This window comes from Sus scrofa, chromosome 5 (genome assembly GCF_000003025.6).
Source record: "Sus scrofa isolate TJ Tabasco breed Duroc chromosome 5, Sscrofa11.1, whole genome shotgun sequence".
NCBI classification, from domain to species: Eukaryota; Metazoa; Chordata; class Mammalia; order Artiodactyla; family Suidae; genus Sus; species Sus scrofa.
This window is the reverse complement of record NC_010447.5, coordinates 34,024,952-34,047,537: the sequence shown is the minus strand read 5'-3', so window position 1 is coordinate 34,047,537 and position 22,586 is coordinate 34,024,952. Positions and strand designations below refer to the sequence as shown.

At 37.0% G+C, this 22,586-nt stretch overlaps 1 protein-coding gene across 10 annotated transcripts in view; it reads right to left on the bottom strand.

Annotated features, from left to right (window-relative positions):
* The window catches only part of RAB3IP (RAB3A interacting protein), a 51,102-nt gene that overhangs the window by 6,356 nt on the left and 22,160 nt on the right, over positions 1–22,586 (bottom strand). For 3 of the 10 annotated variants that reach the window (XM_021091979.1, XM_021091977.1, XM_021091978.1), the window contains 6 exons: positions 13,765–13,860; positions 6,626–6,703; positions 5,754–5,957; positions 5,548–5,604; positions 1,811–1,939; positions 467–579 (listed from right to left, as the gene is read on the bottom strand). In XM_021091979.1, the coding sequence (XP_020947638.1) occupies positions 467–579; positions 1,811–1,939; positions 5,548–5,604; positions 5,754–5,957; positions 6,626–6,703; positions 13,765–13,860 (677 nt within the window). Of the gene's footprint in view, positions 1–466; positions 580–1,810; positions 1,940–3,483; positions 3,716–5,547; positions 5,958–6,625; positions 6,704–13,764; positions 13,861–22,586 lie in introns of those variants that run through there. The other 7 variants (XM_021091980.1, XM_021091984.1, XM_013997721.2 and 4 more) reach the window with 4 other exon arrangements.

Genomic DNA, 22,586 nt, shown 5'->3' with positions numbered 1-22,586 from the left:
CTTGAGTCTGATACCTGGCCTGGGAACTTCTGCAAGCCATGGTGCAGCCAATAAATAAATAAAATTTTTAAAAAAGTTTCTAGGAGTTCCTGCTGTGGCTCAGTGGGTTAAGGCCCAGACATTGCCATAAGCTGCAGTGGAGATCAGATGTGGTTTGGATCTGATGTTGCCATGGCCTTAGCTGCAACTCCAATTCAAACCCTGGCCTGAGAATTTCCATGTGCCACAGGTGTAACCATAAAAAGAAAAAAGTTTCTAATACACACATATATGTTCGTAGCTCTCCATTGATGCTAGATTTGAAATCCCCATGCTGCCTAGAGATTGGTCTTTGGACTAAACAGATTCTAAATAGAAAAGTGACGAGATTTAACCACATTTAAAACTAGAAAAAAATTAAATAACTACAACACATAACATTTTAAAAACTCAGTATCTTCCATAAGACATGGTTTTAAAAACATACTTTGGTCCTCCACATTCGACTGCAGACGCTTTCACAAATCGAACAGGTTGCAATCCCACAGGTTCAATGCTTAGCGTATTGTTTTCCACAGCCTCCAGAACAGCTGAAGCCAACTTTCAAAAAACAAAAAAGTATTAGATGCTATGCTGGCAGAAAAATACAAAATTCTACAGTAAACTGATTTTAAAAATTATTTTTTCCCCAAGTTCCACTAGATTTGCCTTAGCGAGCAAAAAAGAAAGAAACCACATAATCTTGGCTTGGATTCTTTTAGAATTCAAACATTGTTATGAAAGGCAATTCAGTTATAGCTAAATAACTTTTCCCATTATCTATAAGGAGATTAAAGACATTAATTCCCAGACCACCCCTTACCCACAATCCATATCTACTATGTATGCCATTTCAAAATGAATATCCTAATGCTTTATTTTGCTAAATTTATGCATTATTTCTTAATACTGGTCATTCATAACAAAGCAATATATGCTAATTATAGCTATATATTTTCTGATCTTGTATTTATGTACACAAGCATCTACAAAAGAAACAACTGAGTTATCAAATATTAAATACCCAGTGGAGATGGTAATAACTGATAAACAATTGATGAAATCGGCAAACTATCTCATTCTGGCAAGACCCCTCATACTGCACAGCCCACATAAAACCAGGCCCAGGGCCACAATGACTATTATATATCTACATACCAAAAGCATTTTACTGTTCATTATAACTTCTCCTTACAAGCAGTGTTATAATTAAATCCTCTGAAGACAACCTTCAGATTAACCTTAAATATTGATTGACAGGATATGTGTATACAAACCTTCCATATATAAAAACAAATTAATGACCTTACATGTCTGTATAGTGCCTTGTGGTATTTTTTAAAAGTTCTTGTATCTACTTAATTCATTTTACCTTCTTGACAACTCCATGACATAGACAAGGAAGGCGTTTTTTTTTTCCTGTTTTAAAGATGAAGGAACTAAATACGATTTTTTAATCACATACAGATAAACCCAACCTTAGAGTGTACAGAACTTCCCTTACACTGAACGTTAGACTAAAAATTAAGAAATAAGCCTTATTCCCATACATATTTAATACTTGACTCCAATGCAATACACACTGCAGTGTGAATGATCCTCTGCTGAAATAAGGAACAGGTTCAGTAAGTGAATGCCAAGAAATTACTACGATCCTAATGGAGAATGGAGAAAATGATAAAATGTGACATTTTCTAAGTTATTTATGTAAGAGATATTAAAATATGTGACGACTTAGTAAAAGGTATAAATACAACTCTAATGCATTTCTATTAAATTTTTTTAAAATTACCTCACTTTTTGAGAAGGTTAAACATGGAAAGATATCTTCTTGATAGATTTTATCTAAGAAAGGACATGTTCTGTCCATTGTGGGCTCATCCTTCCAAGATCTGAATTCATTATACAGAGATAAGTCAGCCTAACAAACCAAAAGAAAACACAAAATAACTTTTTTCAAAGTACAAACATAAAACCACTTTATAAAACCAAAACTTAAATATTCCTGAAAAAGATATACTCTTTAAAATAATTACTGAACCATTGTCGATTAGTTATAACACATGGTAGCAATTTTTTTCTTTAATTGAAGTATAGTTGATTTAAAATATTGCATTAGTTTCAGGTGTACAGCAAAGTGGTTCAGTTATAATGTACATTTTCCTATTCTTTTCCATTATAGGTTATTACAAGATACTGAATTCTTAGCACAAGTTCCCTGTGCTGTACAGAGGGTCCTTTTGTTTACTTTATGCATAGTAGAGGTTGTCTGTTAAGCCCATACTCCTACATTATCCCTCCCTGGCCTCTCCCCCTTTGGTAGCCAGAAATTTGTCTTCTATGTCCATGAGTCTGTTTCTGCTTTGTAAGTAAAGTCATTTGCATTACTGATTTCACATGTAAGTGATATATAGTATTTGTCTTTCTCTGTCTTCTCTTAATATGATAATCTCTAGGTCCATTCATGCTGCTACAAATGACAATATTTCATTCTTTTTTAAGGCTGAGAAATATTCCATTGCAGTGATTTTTCTTTTTAAAAAACAATCCAGGAGTTCCTGTCGTGGCGCAGTGGTTAACGAATCCAACTAGGAACCATGAGGTTGCCGGTTCGATCCCTGCCCTTGCTCAGTGGGTTAACGATCTGGCGTTGCCGTGAGCTGTGGTGTAGGGCGCAGACGCAGCTCGGATCCTGCGTTGCTGTGGCTCTGGTGTAGGCCGGCAGCTACAGCTCCGACTTGACCCCCAGCCTGGGAACCTCCATATGCCGCGGGAGCGGCCCAAGAAATGGCAAAAAGACAAAAAGACAAAAAAAAACCCAAAAAAAACGATCCAATCTCCCAAATGTCTAGCTGTCCCTTTTCAATGTATCCACTATGGTGTCCAAGATACTACCATTATCCACACCACCAAAAAATATAATAATAATGTTGGAGCTGCTCTTAAGACAAAAGTGCACACTGTTCTAAATATATGCATAAGATTAAGTCTCTTTTGAAAATAATCAAAAAGTAATTTGGAAGCCAAGTTAATAAAAGTGTTTGAATAAATGGAGATTCACTAAATTGTGAAAGCTAGTTTGGGATCAAAAGTGACACCAATTGTTCTACTATTACCTGAAGGCATTTCCAAAAGAATTTTCCAAAATGTTTATTGTATAAGCAGCAAGACTAAAAGTAGCACACATACAGCCTTCTAGATTGACTATCTAAAAATATAACATTTATTCAGACATTTTTTGGCATTTCAGCCTCCAGTACCTACCATCTGACTGTCAACAATAATCGAGGCTGGCACCCGCCTTCCTATTCACTCTTCCAGTTGTCCCTTCTCTTCTTACCCAACTTAATAAATTTTCCCAAGTAAACTTCTCCACAGATTCCCTCAGCTCAGCTCAGTACTACCTGTCCACATATGAAGCTACACCCACCCACAGCCACCCAAACACAGAGTAGCGTCCCTCACCCTCTGGCAGCTCTAAGCCACTGTTGTCCTCAAGCACTGGATACACTATTAGTGGAGCACTGACTGCAGCCATGGCCTCTAGGACAGCTCAATCGGATGTGCACGTAGTCTACGTGAAAGTAACAAAAGCCTGACTGTATCCCAGCTTTCCTACAGACCTTCCTCTAAGGTGTACAACGGCAATCTCAATGTGAATTTTTTCATCCCAATCCATAAATTCCTTGAATCAAAGCTAAAGGCAGAAGGATAAAAATATTAGCAGGTAAGTAATACTTACATTTTCAAATTCATTCTTTGTAAAGTCTACCCTTTGATGGATATAAGGCCCAAAGTGTTCCAAGAAATGATTCTAGTTAAAAGGCAGTAATTTAAACTATTTATTAAGAGCTGACTCTGTGTCAGGGACTATGGCAAGCGCTTCACAAACATTAATCCTCAAAGTTGAGCAAGATAAATATTATAGTCCCCATTTATAGATAAGGAAACAAGGGTTTAGAGAGAAAATAACTTGACCAAGGTTACAGAACAAGAAACCAGTAAAAGTTCACATCTGAGTGACTTAACCTCAAAGCCTTGCCTACTTGTGTGTCTGTGCATGCACACGTGTGTTTTAAATGCTTTCAGAAGATAAGCTGCAAATGCATTGACTGAATGCCCCTAGCACATTTTCTGTAGAAACATGGACATGTTTCGTTTTCTTTCCAATTGTGGTATCTTTTTCTAAGACTTACACAAATTTAAGTGTTTCCTTTGTCTAAGGAAACCTTTTGACAAGTTTTTCACAAAGTATTAGATTACAGGACATATCTCGAAAGCAAAAAAATTACATGCTGCCTATTCATATTTTAAGGAAATTTCATAAACTAAAAACAAAACTTTAAAATGTAGCATGAGAAAACACTTAAATTTTCTTAGCATAAACAACAGGGGGGAAAGGTACATGATTACACTGAGAAACCACAGCAAATATGTAAGCTTTATCAAGCAATTAAAAGTGCTACTTGGAGTTCCCGTTGTGGCGCAGTGGTTAACGAATCCGACTGGGAACCATGAGGTTGCGGGTTCGGTCCCTGCCCTTGCTCAGTGGGTTAATGATCCGGCGTTGCCGTGAGCTGTGGTGTAGGTTGCAGACGCGGCTCGGATCCCACGTTGCTGTGGCTCTGGCGTAGGCCGGTGGCTACAGCTCTGATTCAACCCCTAGCCTGGGAACCTCCATATGCCGCTGGAGCGGCCCAAGAAATAGCAACAACAACAACAAAAAAGACAAAAGACAAAAAAAAAAAAAAAAAAAAAAAAAAAAAAAAAAAAAAATAAAAGTGCTACTTAAATTGAAAGAAATCAGAATTAAAAGTTATGACTAAAAGCGTTCTTTAATATTTAAAAGACACCACTGTGAATTTCAGATTTTGTCACATTCATCTTTGACCAAATATTGAACTGCTCCCTCACTATCATCTCTTCCGTTAATAACTAAACAAAATACAATTCAACTAGAAGAGGTAACCTAACCTTGGTTGTTCAGTTTAATAAACTCCTTGCTTTCATGCAAAAAAAATCTGAACAAACACACACAGCTTCATAAAGATTAATGATGACCTTGAACTCAACAATGTAAAATACAGTTTTTAAGAAAAAAATGGGCGAGAGCTGCTCCATAAATTACTGATCAATTTCCTTGGAAATACTTTTTCATTGTATTTAAGTAAAAAATATTACACAGTTTTAACAATTATTACTCAAAACTGCTCAAAATATTTCTACATTATCTCAGTTATCTTTATAACATACCGCTAAAAGGATAAGGCTATCATTAATTCTATTGTTTGTTCTTCATTATCTGAATTAACTCCAGGACTACCTTACCAATATAAAATTCTGCCTCTGGAATGTGCTGTTCTTTAAGAAAATCACCTAAATATTTTCACACATTTCTTATATTCATACTTTGCTAGAGCACTCTAACAATAAATTTTGTCTAGCCAGACCATGAAAGCCACCCACTCTCCTTCATCCAACACACAACAGTTTGCTCCCTAAAAGAAATACCGAGATTAAGAAACTTACCAAGTTTCCAGCAGGTACTCCATGGTCAGCCAGGTAGAGAAGGGAACTGAAGAATCCCTGAAAGCAGCCAGCTCTAGATAAAGCCTCCCCCATCTTAATATTGAATATTTTGTACTACATATTTTGCTGACAGAAATTATAACCGACATCTCAGTGATGAGAATAAGTATCAACAGAGTCAGAGGGGACAGTCCTGGACGAGTTACCTCTTTGCAGTCTTTTACAATTGGCTGTATCACACTGAGGTCCTGATGACTGCCACTCATAGCACTGCTTGTACTTTTATTTCGTGTATGACCCTTTTTAAAATGTGTCTTTCCACCTGGCAGAGGCTCTTGTGTAGGTGATGTCGGAGAACTGGACAATACAAGTGTCTTCAATGCAGCCACTTCAGCTTGAAGTACATCAATCTTGGGGAAAAAATCAACATAATCACATACGCTAAGTACGTTTATGATAGATGCAGCTAAATGTTAGTAATTTGGTCAAAACACTTCCCTTTCAAAGATGAAATATAAGTTTAATTTGTACTTCCTATGGAGTAATGAAAGTAAAACCAACTTTTTTAATGTTTCCATATGGTTTGGATTTAGCTGATACTCACGTGTCAGGTGAAATTTTTAAAATTATCAAAATGTCTAACATTGCACTTAAAGTGAATTTTTAACATCTCCAAAATATATTAAAAACTAGCTTATGATTAGCTGCAGTTAGTAAAACCTAACAACATTTTGATGGCTTTTTTTAGTGAGTTAGGAAAATAAACATTAACTTCAAAATGTGATTACATAACCCTTTTGATAATACATGTGATTCAAAATCATTTGAATATTTGCCTCTAATATAAATGGACAACTGATGTTCATTTGCCTCTAATATAAATGGACACTCAATGTTCACTATTAATTACATCTAGTAGTGGCTATTTTCTTCTTTATAGTTTCCTATAGTTTAAAAAATCTTCTAAAACAAGCACTGCTTTCATAATCAGCACAAATTCAATAAAAGTTAAGTATTTTTAAAGCAATAACCACTAGTATCTTTACATTTTATACTACTAACGGGAGCAAAAACTTACTTTTCCTTGTGCTTCTTTCAGCTGTTTTTCTGCTGTTGCCTGCTTGACATTTGCTTCTCTGACCATCTTATGAGCTTCCTGAAAAAGTTAACATCTCAAATTTTGGAAACAAAGTATTTAGCATTTGTTTTCAAAACTCTTAAACAGGTATCTATGATTGAGGCAAAGATATATTAACAAAATTCTGCCTAAAATTAAGTATTCATTATCAACTACTGAAATAGCAGTTGTCATCAGACAAACCAACTATTAGGAATGAGGAATAGGTACCTTCTTTTAGTACCTATTACCACAGAGGCTGCCAGGTTGAGTATTATCATCATGATTGATGCTCGGGTACAAACCACATATGTGATGAAAGACAACACAGGACCCTCATGTCAAACTCAACTTTGCACTTAGGTTTTTATAATTTGTTCACCACATATGTATTCATGTTATTACTTACAGCAAAGATATACAGAAGGGACAAGTAAAAATGTTAACACATCAATAATGCTGCAGTGTTAGGACAGTTAAGAAGCCTTACAGCTTCCAATATTCACAAAATGATATTAAGCGACGATTCTGTGCAATCTAAAAAAGCAAATCAGAGTTTACCTTTTAATAAGACCTGAATTTTTAAGTATCACAAATATGAAACTCTGGGTATTCTCCTCTATTCATCAAACATTAATTCATTAATTCATGACTGAAGTCACCAAACATTAATTCAGTACCTCTTCGTGAGGTACTGTTCCAGGTGCTGGTGATACACTGGGAAAAGGAGCTTACATTCCGATTTCCTTTTCTTTTTTGTCTTTTCCAGCTGTACCCATGGCATAAGGAAGTTCCCAGGTCAAGGATCGAATCTGAGCTGCAGCTCTGGCAACACCAGATCCTTAATCTACTTTGCCAGGCCAGGGATCAAAACCATGCCACTAGAGAGACAACGCCAGATCCTTAAGCTGCCGTACCACAGCAGGAATTCCTACATTCTAATAATCAAATAAAATACCTGAGTAAAAATTCTGGATTTTATTCTAAATCCAATACAAAGCCTTTCGGTTTTTTAAGGAAAAGAGTGACATAATCGTATCTGTATTTTAGAAAGATTACTCGGCTGTATGGAACAGTCCCTATAAAGATTAAGAATGGACTAGAACAGGAGTTCCCATGGTGGCTTAGCAGAAACGGATCTGACTAGCATCCATGAGGACGAAGGTTTGATCCCCCGAAGGTTTGATCCCCAGCCTTTCTCAGTCGGTTAAGGATCTGGCATTGTCATTAGCTGTGGTAAAGGTCACAGATGTGGCTGCGATCCAGCATTGCTGTGGCTGCGGCATGGGCCAGCAGCTACAGCTCTGATTCGACCCCTCTGATTGGGAACCTCCACAAGCCGTGGGTGCGGCCCCAAAAAGACCAAAAAAAAAGGACTAGAACAGACTAGAACAGAATACAGGGTGCTCAAGATAATCCCCCAAGTTTAAGAACATATATTTTTATATTAGAACTTCAATTTACAGTTTCTGAGTGAGGGAAGGAGAAAGGAAGGAAATTAGCCTCAAAATTTTTTAAATTTTTTTATTGGCTCTGGTGTGCAAAGGCTTGATATGGAATATGGAACTGAGGTTCCCAGATTAGGGACTGCACCCTGGCTACAGCAGTGAAAGTGCCAAATTCTAACAACTTAGACCATCAGGGAACTCCCTCAGATATTTAGCGGTTTGACAATGGCACACTCACTAGGTCTGTCGACTGTTCAGTGGAGAGTGGAAGTTCTCCACACCAGAGTTCCTCAGTGTCGCTCCCATTTGTTCATTTGCTCTCAGAGTACTGTAATGAATTGCAGTACTCTGAATGTATGTGCCCATGAATGTGAATTTACAATTTTTTTTTTTTTTTTTTTTTTTGGCTTTTTAGGGCTGCACCCGAGGCATATGGAAGTTCCCAGGCTATGGGTCTAACTGGAGCTACAACTACTGGCCTACACCACAGCCACAGCAACACAGGATCCGAGCTGCATCTGAGACCTACACCACAGCCCACGGCAATGCTGATCTTTAACCCACTGAGTGAGGCCAAGGATCGAACCCATATCCTCATGGATCCTAGTCGGGTTGGTTAACTGCTGAGCCAAGAAGGGAACCCCCAACAGATCATTTTAAATAAGAGAAGCTTTACTACCAGTGCTATATAATGAGATGAGATCAACTGTGAAAATATTCCATGCACAATTACGCTGATTATCTTGTGTCTGAAGTCTATAGGAGCTATCAAATTTAACAATGAGAGAAGCATTCTTTTTAAAATAACAAATGTTTCAGATTTGTTGAATTTTTCTGTGGTAAGTGGCTGTCAATAAAACACTACTTGACAGATACTTTAAAAATAATAAATATATTATTATTATTTAATAATAATAATAATCTGACCTTTCAAGATAAATGACATTTTAACTATAAATGCAGAAGTAGCTTGTGCTATGAAGAGAATATTTGTTTAAATGTTTTGAAGTGGACTTGGCTTTCATTAATGTGAACTATATAACTTGGAACAAACTTCCCATGGAAAATAATTTTTAAAACGTGAACACATTTTTTAAAATGTATGTAAAGGCATTAGAGGGATAACAAAATAGTGAAGAATCAGGGGACCAAGATCCAGGAGAAGAGGTACACCTGGGAAAGTGAGCTAGGATTTGAGGTGACTTTTCCCCTAAAGATGTAACGCATACAGTGAAAAAGTATAACATACTGGAGCCCCAAAAGGAAAGAAAAAAGAGCAAGAATGAGTTAGAAGTAGTATTTAAAATAACTCATAGGATTTTGCAAATTGACAAGAAACATCAAAGTGTATATTCAAAAAAAGTTTGAAACCTTGTATCACTGTCATTCCTAAAATAAAAAATAATATACATATCACCTATACCAGAAATCAGCAAACTTACTAAAAAGGCCAGACAATAAGCAATTTGGGCTTTGTAAGCCATAGGGTCTCTCTTGCAACTACTCAACTCTGTTGCTGCAGTATGAAAGCAGTCACAGATAATAATAAACCAATGCGTGTAGCCATTCCAATAAAAATTCATAGGTACTAAAATATGAATTTCATATAGTTTTCATGTCACAAAACATTCTTTTTTTTTTTTTTTTATATCCTCTTACCATCTGAAAATGTAAAAACTAATCTTGGTGCATCAGGTTGTGCAAAGGTAGATACAGGCCAGTTTTGCCCTGTAGGCTGTAGTTTGCAGACCCTGATCTATACATTCATATTGATACATTTACACTTTGAAAACAGAATTTTTTTTCCTATCTGGCTAGCAGTGATTCAAATGAATCCTTTTTTTTTTTTCTTTTTTTTCTTTTTTGCCTTTTCTAGGACCGCTCCCGCGGCACATGGAGGTTCCCAGGCTAGGGGTCTAATCGGAGCTGTAGCCACCGGCCTACGCCAGAGCAACGCGGGATCAGAGCTGCGTCTGCAACCTACACCGCAGCTCACAGCAACACTGGATCCTCAACCCACTGAGTAAGGCCAGGGATCGAACCCACAACCTCATAGATCCTAGTCTGATTCATTAACCACTGTGCCACAACAGGAACTCCAAATGAACCCTCCTTTTAAAAAATAATGTTTATTCAACATCTTCTAATTAATTTGCAAAACAATTTGCTGGTATTAGAGGAGACAAAAATTCACTAGACAATATTATGGAAAAAACTTCACAAAATTGGCAATGAGACTAAAAATTCAGTATAATGACTTATCACAGGAAAAGAAAAATTTGTTCCTTTCAGACCAAGTATATCTGTGAGTTAGCAGCAGCATTACACCTAATTTTAAAAATGGAATTTAGATCAGACCTTCATCTGGATCATAAATTTAAAACAAGATTTCAAAAGTGAGATAACATATTTAATCACACTCCCCTAAAAAAATACACATACACGCATGTGATATGTTTTAGTGACAATATTTTTGTACTATTAAAAATTTAAGCATTTTCTTATTTCACTCTTCTTAAAATTTGTGTTTTATAATGCAACTCATTATTATGTGTGTTAATGTATGTATAGAAGTAAGTATATATGCTCTCAGAACAATGCCCAGTACATAGAGAACTCTCAATAAGTATTAGGTATCTTTTTTTTTTTGTCTTTTTGCTATCTCTTGGGCCGCTCCCTCGGCATATGGAGGTTCCCAGGCTAGGGGTCCAATCGGAGCTGTAGCCATTGGCCTACACCAGAGCCACAGCAACGCGGGATCCGAGCCGCGTCTGCAACCTACACCACAGCTCATGGCAACACCGGATCGTTAACCCACTGAGCAAGGGCAGGGACCGAACCCGCAACCTCATGGTTCCTAGTCGGATTCGTTAACCACTGCGCCACGACGGGAACTCCTCCAGTATTAGGTATCTTAATCATAATTAAGGTCCAAGCTCAAATGTATCTCTGTGACTTGAGACAAATGGAAGTGCCATTTATGACTTTCATAGTACTTAAAGCAAGATCAAGGTCATGAGTTGGAATCCCAGCATTGCTCCTTATTCTATTTCTTATTTTCTTCACAGATAAAGTAATTTGTATTACATGTGCCTTATAGCATTGCTGAGGAAAAACTAAGCATATCACAGACATTTACTAAAAGTGGCTGAAAAACATTAAAAAGATTTTAAGACTACATATTTTTTATTTCCATGTTGAATGCAAACTGGTAAAGCATTTTTTGACTGACTTCACTATATATTATCTCAAAAATCTAAAATATTAGAAGGAAAAAATATATATACACATACATAACTTTAGAGTTGTAAGTATTTGATACTTTTAAGGCTCAACTTTGCTAAATACAAAGTATAATTATATTCAAGATTATTCACCATACATAATAAAAAGTGAGTTTACATGTTAAGTTTACCAAAATGGCACAAATTGAGTTTATTCAGAATAATCTTTAAATCTTTAAAAAAAACTATACATGTATATATTAAATGCAAGCAAAAACATCTTCTCATAAGACAATGGTAAACTGAGATCATGAAGGCACAATTGAGACCATTGGAAAACTTTCCATACTTTTTTCCTAAATTCTTAATTAACTGCTTTGAATATAACTTTCATCACTGAACTCATTTTTCATCAATGTAGTTTCTTTCCCCAAAAGTATACATAGTTACACAGTTAAGGCTATTAGCCATTTTAAGGTCAGAGATAAGTTAGGGCCCCAAAGTTATATTTTTTGATAACTTTTTCATTCACTGCACAAACTGCATTTCAGGTACTTCACATCCTGCTATAGACAGAGAGGGAAAAGTTTCTTTGTTCTCCCATTTTATCTAACAAAATGCATGTCTAAATGCAGACGGGCAGAACTAAGCAGGGCTAAGAAATGAAGGGCAGGCAGGAAGCAGGTAGGCAATCAAAATTAGCATAAGTAGCATAATACATTTGCTTTCTTATCTAGTATCCATATATCATTATAAAATTTTCTTCCAGGCAGACATTATTGGAAGAAAAATCTTATGTTCCTGTGTACCCCTTCCACATATAAAAACATTACAAATTACACAGCTCCTTTTCCAGATCTTTAACTTCCCACCATTTCCATCCTTAAATTTATCTTCCTCTCACCTCTGATAACTAGCTAACTAAACAACAACAACAAAAAGATAATTTTTAAATGTTCATGAGAGAAAATGACTCCAAAAAAGACAGAGGAGAGGGCAAAAGGGTGTTGAGCAGAAGGGGCATGGAAAAAGCCCACATGTCTGTAGATATCCACCTCAATATTGCCTATAATGATAAAAAACTGTGGAATATACTTATGATTATCATTATACTATGTAGTAGCATGAAAAGATGTTATTTTAAAAAATTACAAAATATATTAGGATTACAGCTATGCAAATACCCATACCTAAAACTGAAAAAGATGCTGTGTATATAAAAATAACAAAAAGTAATATTTCCCCTAAAATATTTTACTACATTAAAGATTTTATGAACAAAATTTTAGGGAAAAAAAGAAAATATTGGTAAAGTGTTAATGACACTAGTAACCCTAGTATCACATCAATGTTTTTGATAAGGAACTTCTGAAGGCTAAAGGTCTTATAACCTAAAGGAGGCACCCTACAGCAGTGGTTCTTACCAAGGAAATCACATCCTCTCTCCATCCCTCAGGGATATTTAAAAATTGTCAATATGATGAGGGAGTATTACTAGAATTTGGGGGCTAATCCAAGTGTGATGGTTAATTTTGTGTGTCAACTTGACAGGGACACAGGTGCCCAGATATTCTGGTCAAACATGCTAGATGTTTCTGTGAAGATGTTTCTGGAGGAGACTAACACATGACTTGGCAAATGGAGTAAAACAGAATACCCTCCATAATGTTGATGGGGCTCATCTAAGCAGCTGAAGGCCTATGTAGAACCAAAAGGCTCATCTCTGAAGACTAAGAAAGAATTCTTTCTGCCTTCAGACTCAGATTGAAACATCAGCCCTTCCTGGGTCTCCAGCCTACCAACTTACCCTCCACATCCTGGGACTTGTCAAGCTCTGTAATCGTGTAAGTCAATGCCTTACATAAGTCTCTCTGTATGTGTGTGTGTGTTTATAAAGTAAATATAAATGTATTATATATACATACATACACACATCCTACTGGTTCTGTTTCTTGGAAAACCTTAATACTCCAAGAATGCTAAATGTCCTACAATGTCAATTGGCATCCCTCTTGAGAAACATTGCTCAAACTGGGTAGACATTATCCTGTGGCGGGCTGGAGAAAAAGGTGTGTGCCTTCTCACCTTCCTCAAATCCTCCTCTATCAAGAATTTGCCATCTTTGTGATGAAATTATATCAAGTTACTCTAAAGCAGCCCCTAAATAGTTGGTAAAAGCAAAATTAAAATGTACCTTCCTTCTTTCCACATACGCATTTTAAAATCCAGTAGCCCGTGGTATTTTTTTTTCTTTTCACATCATTTTAAGTTGTAGAATCTACATTTCTTAAAGCTTTTATTTTTTTTAGAGGATTTATAAATATGCACGAAGTGAAGCATATCTGTTTTAAGAGTCCCTCAAAAAAACAAGTTTATCAATATATAAAAATCAAGACGTTGCTCTTGGCCAAGATGTAAACAGACCAACCTCAAACAGACTAGCTGTGAGTTCCTCCAATTCCTGTCCAAGTTGATCTCGTACTTTAGAAAGCCTCTCACACTCTTCATCTTTTAACTTCAGTTCCTATGAGAAATTGATTATTTTATTTTTGATTTCCAAAATTTGAAGTTAGATTCAGACTATATAATCTTTACTAATAAAAGTTACAAAACATTAATACCAGCCCCTTCTACCACATTCACACGGAAAGTGTTTACTCAGCCCTTGCTATGTGGAAATGATCAGGCAAATCCAAAATTATAAATAATTCTAACTCACATGTTAAATTCTTATGTTCTTTCATAAAATAACCATGTTAGTACATAAATAACTTCATGTACCATACTGCTATTAGTCCAAAATTTCCATTAGGAGACTATATCCATTTAACACTGTAACCAGAGGCAAATGATGTGTATTTGCATTTAAAATCAAGAATAATATTAATGACAAAAACCCTGTATTTATAGATAACTTCTCAATAGGTCATAACAGATGCTAAACATTCCTTAAGATGTTAAAATACGAAATTTTTTGTTTCTCTAAACTTTTAAACTTATAGATTAAAAAAAAAAAAAATCCAAGCTCCCTATATATTGGCCACAAATACACTAATAAAATAAGGGTTAGTTGTGCTGTTAATTGTGTGCTGGCAGCATAGTTTTTGAAACCCCAACAACTGCTGAAAACCAAATATACCACCTGGGATATCAGAAGAACCCAATGACCACATGTTCAACAAAATGAGGTAAAAGAGAATGCCCACACATCTTAGACTATGAGAAAATGTGGCTAGGGTGCCCAGACCACAGATCAGCAGTTGTGTGGAAGGGAGCAGCAGGAACTGAAAGGGACAACAGAAAGACTCTATAAAGCCTCAGAACCCCCAAATCATCACAAATGTCCCAAAAGGAGAGGTTTCTACCTTTGGTTAAAAAGTGGGAGAAAAAAAAAATCTGAGAACAAATGGAGAAAAGGGAAAGGTTTTCACAGGCTCTAAGTTGCAGTTGGGTGTGAAAATCTTATGCAGGTACAGCGCAGCAAACAGTACAGTGAAGCTCTAAACTCTGAGGAATCTCAAAATATCCAGCAGAGAAACCTTTCCAGAAGGACAGAGCCCCACTGTAAAGGGAAAACTCCTGGAAAATAAAATCAAATTACAGGAGAGGAATAACGGAGGTGGAGAGAGAGAAGGTTCAGAAGTGCCAAGGTTCCAAAGGAAACAGATCACCACAAAAAAAATGTGATGTAATGCTACGTTTATAAAGCTTACAGAGACACTGGGATAATGCAGGAAACCTTCTTTTACTTTCATGGGGTTTGTGTTGTTGTTGCTGTTGTTGATGTTGTTACTAATTAGTACCCTTTCTTTTCAGCTTAAAGAAGTCCCTTAACATTTCTTGTAAGGCTGGTAGAGTGGTGATGAACTCGTTTAGTTTTTACTTGTTTGGAACACTCTTTATCTCTCCTTCAATTTTTTTTTATTAGAGTTGATTTATAATGATGCCAATTTCTGCCATATAGCAAAGTGATTATACACACTGAGTGAGGCGCGCACACACACACACACACACACACTTTTTTATATATATCACCTTCCACCATGGTCTATCCCAGGAGATTTGATATAGCTCCCTATGCTATACAGTAGGACCTGACTGTCTATCCACTCTAAATGTAATAGTTTGCATACATTAACCCCAAATTCCCAGTCTATCCCACTTCTTCCCCCCACTCCCTTGGCAACCAGTCCATTCCACATATCAGTGATATCATATCGTATTTGTCCTTCTCTTTCTGACTTACTTCACTTATTTTGATAATCTCTAGTTGCATCCATGTTGCTGTGAATGGCATGATTTCGTTCTTTTTCATGGTTAAGTAGTATTCCACTGTATATATGTACCACATCTTCTTAATCCATTCATTTGCTGACCTGTCCACAGACATTTAGGTGGTTTCCTCAGCACTCTCTTTCCTTCAGTTCTGAATGATAATCTTGCTGATTTTTTTGTTTGTTTGTTTGTTTTGTCTATGCCCATGGCATGTGGAAGTTCTCAGGCCAGGAAGTGAAAATGAGCCTCACTTGCAACATGCACCACAGCTGCAGCAATGCTAGATCCTTAACCGACTGTCACAAGGGAACTTCCTGGGTAGAATATTCTTGGTTACAAGTTTTTTCCTTTCAGCATTTTGAATACATCATGCCAGTCCCTTCTGGCCTGCAGAGTTTCTATGGAAATATCTGCTGACAGCCATAGTCTTTCGGGGATTCCCTTGTATGTAGCAAGTTGTTTTTCACATGCTAATTTTAATATTCTCCTTAACTTTGACATTTTGATTATAATGTGTCTTGGTGTGTGTCTCTCTGAGTCCATCATTTTTGGAACTGAGTTTCCTTCCCCAGGCTGGGAAAGTTTTCTGCCATTATTTCTTCAAAGTATTCTCTGCCACCTCCCTCTCCCTCCTCCTTCTGGGACCCCTGTAATGTGAATGTTGTTCCCCCTTAATAGTGTTCCACAGATCCCTTAAGCTATCTTCACTTTTCACTCTTTTTTCTTTTTTTGCTGCTCTATTTGGGTTGAATTGTGCTGTCTTCCAGATGACTGATTCATTCTTCATCGACCCTCTTGCTGAATCCCTCTAGAGTATTTTTCAGTTCTATTATTATATTCTTTGGCTCTGTGACTTAATGTTTGGTACTGTCTTATATTTTCTATCTCTTCGTTGAAGTTCTCACTGTGTTCTCAACTCATCCATCCTGCTCCTGGGTTTGGTGAGACCTTCTTAGGGAACTGAGATTCTACTCCTAAAGGCTCCCACACAGACTCACTTACTCTGAGACCAAGCCCAACAGCAGTGTGGGTCTCCTGGATGTGAGCCCCACTGATTTCAAAGCCAGACATTATGGGGGCTCGTCTCTCCAGGGCAGGTCCCAAGGGCTGAGGTCTCTGATGTGGGGCACAAACCCCTTGCTCCTCAGGAAGAAGCTCTGTGACTGTGAGATCCCTACTGACTGTGGGTCAGCCACCCCAGGGGTGGTACTTCTGGTGAGACTGCACCTCTGCCTCTCCTACCCACCTCAGTGTGGCCCCATTATCTTTTGTGTGGAGGAGCTGTTAAACTAGTGTTCAGGTCTTTTCTCTGAGGGAACTGTTCCACATGTACCTGTAGGTTTGCTGTGTCCACAGGAGGAGGTAGGTTCAGGATCTCCTGACACCACCATCTTGAACCACTCAAGAAAACCTGGAACAAGGCTTACTTCTGAGAGGAAGAAGTGGCTACACCACCAACAACAGAAGGGAAAGCCAGGGAGTGTAAAACTTGAAGAGCTCTCCTGGTTTATCCTACTCTTTCACAGGAACCTCATCCTAATAACCCTGGGAAATCTAATTCATTTAAACATGAAAAACAAACACAACATATGCGAAGTTACTGTAATAAAAAAGCTGAACACAAAGGCAAGCCAAGTCAACTACAAGGGAAAGAAAATCAGGTATCAAATTTCAGTAGCATTTTATGCTAGAAAACAAAGGATTCATTCACATTTTTAAGATACTCAAGGGAAAAAGTTGTGAGCTGAGGATTTTAAATCCGACCAAACTATCTTCAAGTGTAAGACCAGAGACAAAGAGTTATAAACCTGTAGGAGTTCCCATTGTGGCACAGTCCGAAATGAATCCGAATAGGAACCATGAGGTTGCAGGTTTGATCCCTGGCCTTGCTCAATGGGTTAAGGATCCGGCATTGCTGTGAACTGTGGTGTATGTTGCAGACGTGGCTCAGATGTGGCATTGCTGTGGCTGTGGTGTAGGCTGGCAGCTATAGCTTCGATTCAACCCCTAGCATGAACCTCCATATGTCATGGGTGTGGCCCTAAAAAGAAAAAGTTATAAACCTGTAAGATTTTAGAAAATACATCCCCATGAGCCTGCCTGAGTAACCATGTAGTGAGTAAGTTTCAGACAATCAAGAAAAAAAAAATCGGCCCTAAAAATAGGGCCGCACCCACAGCAAGAAAAAAAATCTTGAAGAAGCTTTAACATTAAGGGCTGGTCATGAGAAGCAAATATATTTAACTGTAGAACTACAACTAAAAGATGGAGATATCATAAGAATGAAAAGACAAGTCACAGACTGGGAGAAAATATATGCAGAAGACATCTGATAATGGACTATTAACCAAAGTATACAAAGAACTCTTAAAACTCAACACTAAGAAAACAATTTGTTTAAAAAATGTACAAAAGATCTAAACAGACACCTCACCAAAGATATGCAAATGAAAAATTAGCATGTAAAAAGATGTTCCATACAATATGTCATCAGAGAAATGCAAACTAAGACAATGGCCAAAATCCAGAACACTGACAAAAATAAATGCTGACAAGGACAGGAAGCAACAGGAATTCTCATGCATTGCTGGTGGGAATACAAAACCACGGAGCCCACTTTGGAAGACAGTTCAGCAGCTTTTTTACAAAACCAAACATACTCTTACCACAAGATCCAGCAATCATACTCCTTGGTATTTACCAAAAGGTGCTAAAAATTTACATCCACACAAAAGCTTGTACACAGATGTTTATACATTCAAAACTGCCAAAATTTGGAAGCAGCCAAATATCCTTCAGTATGGGAATGAATAAACTGGTACATCCAAACAACAAACTATTACTTTGTGCTAAGAGGAAATGAACTATCAAGCTATGAAAAGACATCAAGGAAAATAAATCCATGACTAGATAAAAGAATCCAGTCTGAAAAGGCTACATACTGTATGAATCCAACTACATGACAATCTAAAAAAGGGAAAATTATGGAAACAGTAAAAAAGACCAGGGACTGCCAGGGACTGGGGGACAGGAGGGATGAATAGGTAGAGCATGGAGGATTTTTAGGACAATGAAACTATTCCATATGATACTACAATGATAGATACATATCATTAGATTTTTCTCAAAACCATAGAAAGTACAACACCAAGGATGACCTCTAATAATAGTAAATGGGGGATAATGACATGTCAATGTAGGTTCACCACGTGTAACAAATGTACCATTCTGGGGCGAGATGTTCACAGTGGGAAAGGCTGTGCAGATGTGGGGAACAGGGGTCTCTCAATTCTTTTTTTTTTTTTTTTTTTTTTTGTCTTTTTGCCATTTCTTGGGCTGCTCCCGCGGCATATGGAGGTTCCCAGGCTAGGGGTCTATTGGAGCTGTAGCCGCTGGCCTACACCACAGCCACAGCAACGCGGGATCCGAGCCGCATCTGAGACCTACACCACGGCTGGCGGCAACGCCGGATCCTTAACCCACTGAACAAGGACAGGGATCGAACCCGCAACCTCATGGTTCCTAGTCGGATTCATTAACCACTGTGCCACGACGGGAACTCCGGGGTCTCTCAATTCTGCTGTGAACCTCAAACTGCTCTTCTAAAAAGTCTATTTTTAAAAATAGGAATAAAGCTGACAAAACAGTTACATAAATGTTATAAGCTTTAGAAATGTAAAGATAACATGCAACAAACAAACAAACATAAGAGAAAGATGAAATTAAATTCACTCATTCCTTAAATATTAATTGGGAATAAAGAGAACTTGAGGTTCACAAATCAATTAGTGTAAACCTAAACATATTTAACACCCTGGAGATTAACATTAATACTCATAACCAAAATTAAATGATAAAGGAGAAGGAAACAAATAGTTACTAGATATTTTATAGCATTGCTTATGGTAAGGAACAAAGTCAGTATGTTCAAAGGGCTAAGGGAAATTCTTTTATTCAAGGTAACAACTAAAATGGAAACCAAACCTCAAATACAAAAAAGGGAAAAAAGGAAGAGGGCACAAAGAAAACAGACACATAGTAAAAAGATCTGTATACACTGAGTAGACATTTGAAAACTATGTGACAGAAACAAGCCTAAATGCAGCATACTTACCAAGAAATATAAATGTGTGTGACTCACTTATTAAAAGAAAATGATTTTCAGATTGGAAAAAAAAGTAAAACCCATCTCTACACTGTATGCAATAGACATACCTAAAATGAAGTGATTCAGACAGATTTTTTTTAAAAAAAGGGATAGGCAGAAGTATACTAAAAATATAAATAAAAACAAAATAAAGATCTCAATCATGATATCAGACTAGGCCTAATGCAGAGCAAAAGTATTAAAGAAGATAAAGGAAACTTCACAATGTTAAAGACAACAACACAAAATGAAACTTTAAAATATTCTCAAATACAAAATACAAAAGTAGACCAAAACAAAAAAGGAAATTTTTTCCTTATATTATATTCTCTGCTAGAAGTCATCATAAAGATACCAATCCTCTCTGAATTAAGTTATAAATCCACAAATGCAAAAATTTAATACTAGGTTCTTCTAAACTCTAAAATTTTACAATTTTTTAAGTATATATGAAAACTAAGTCAATTCATTCAACATTTCCTGCTAGCTAGGTACTATAGTAACAAAACCTCAGGACACAAAACCAAATAAGATACTGTCCCCTTGAGAAGCTTCCAACCCTTAGAGCAATACATATACATTAGCTCCCTATCATCATTTACGACACCAAGTATCATAAATGTCATCTTGACACTAAAGATCCTCTACAACATGTGCTCAGTTTCCCTTTTCAGAGTTACTGCCCTTCATCCATACTGAAAAACTAGAGTTAAAATGGTCTGATTCATTCTTGTTTCAGTTCCCAATCTGATCTCATCCGCCTGGACTGACCATAAATGTCCGACTAGTTTATCTTAATGCTTCTAGGTACAATTCAATACATCTACATGAAATCAAATTTGTATTTCCCGTGAATATTTTTTAGAATGTCACTTGTGCTTTCCATTATCAGTACCTTATGCTGTAATACAGCAGCTATTTAAAATTCACTCCTGGAGTTCCCTTTGTGGCGCAGTAGAAAGGAATCTGACTAGTATCCATGAGGATGAGGATTCAATCCCTGGCCTCATTCAGTGAGTCAGGGATGTGGCATTGCTGTGAGCTGTGGGGTAGGTCGTGGTTGCAGCTCGGATCTGGTATCCCTGTGGCTGTGGCGTAAGCCTGCAGTTGTGGCTCCGATTCCACTCCCAGCCTGAGAGCTTCCATGTGTCACGGGTGTGCACCCCACCCCCCAAAAAAAATTCAAAGTCACTCCTTCAACAAACATTGATTTCATGTGAATGCATCTAGGTGCCAGAAACAGAAAAGGAATGAGGCCCAATCCATGCTTTTTACAAAGCTATTGCCTAATGAGGGCAGCAAATCTTTAAACAGATCCACAAAAAAAATTGATAATGGCTATACTAGTGGTGTGTACATACTAGAAAAAGTAGGAGTTTGCCAAATGTAAAGGAAAAATTAAAACAGTGTGTTCTACAGTAGCTAAAGATGGAAGAGAGATAGATGCCATACAGTTAGATAATGCCAGAAAGTCTGGTTTATGCCAGTCCTGAAAAGCCTTGGCTAAGAAAGTAGGACTTACTTGAAAGAAAAGGGGAAATCATCTCAAAGGCAACAAGGAAGTCACTGAAGGATTTTTAAAGAGGATAGTGATAATCAGATCTGCATTGCTAAACAATAATTGGAACAGTGTGGCTAGGTAAAAACAAAAACACTGGAGACAGGGGAAACAGCTGAGTATTGCAACATTTTAGGCAAGCAATACAGACTTAAGAATAACAGTACCAGAGAAAAGACATTTGAGAGATATTTAAAACAGAATATCAGGACTCTATGACCAAGTATATTTCATCAAACATAAGACATTATTTTTAAGATAAACACTTTATACATCAAGAAAGAAAAATACTGGCAATGAAACTATGATCCAATGGCTTTTTTTTTTTAACTTAGAATTTTCATTTTTTACTTCATAGGAAGAACTCTTTTAAACTGATGGAGACACAGATTTTTATCATATGTCACTCTTTTCAACCTTGCATTTTGTTGTGATGTCACATCACAGTGAGATCCTTTGGAAGATATTTCACCTGGTAAATAAGAGCAACAAATACAGCACCCAATTCACATGATTCAACTGAGTTAATAATAACATGAATAGCTACATAACCAAGTTCAAGGACAAGCAGAAAATGACAACTGTCATGACTGCTGCCCAGCTGAGAGCAATTTCAAAACTCAAACTGATTTCAGAGATGTTAAAGTGACGGAAAATGTACAATTCAGAATCAATGGAACACTGCCATGCATGCGTGTCTTTTCCCCCCAATTAGTAAACACCTCAAGAGTAGCAGGACCATGCCAAACATGGATTTGCTACAAGTACGTGTTTTCGAATGACCTTCTCTGGCTGTAAGCTATTCCACTGGATTTTTATTTTCTAAGTCATTTTGTTTCCTTTTAAGGAAGAATAATTAAAAGTTGAAAGTAACACCTTATACTTTAGTGAATATAAGAATCAATAGGGTGCTGTACACCAAAACCTAATGTAACGTTGTAAGTCGACTATACTTCAATTTAAAAAGAAAAAGAAAGAACAGGGCAGTTTTGTGGAAAATACATATCCTCAAGCCTCAATACAATAATTTTATTTCAAAAAAATCTGGAGTAGACTCCAGGAATCTACATTTTTTAAAAACATGTACTAAAACTCAGCTTCTGCCTTAAGAGTCCACCAAAAGCTGTCCATCAATGTCCTGTGGAAGGCCAAACGAGTGAAGAATCACTACATCACCATCTTTGGCATCTCTGCACCTGAAAATCAATAATCACAGGGTCGCTCCCCCTACACATACCCACAGGATGGATTTGTTGCTGGTAAGTGGCTG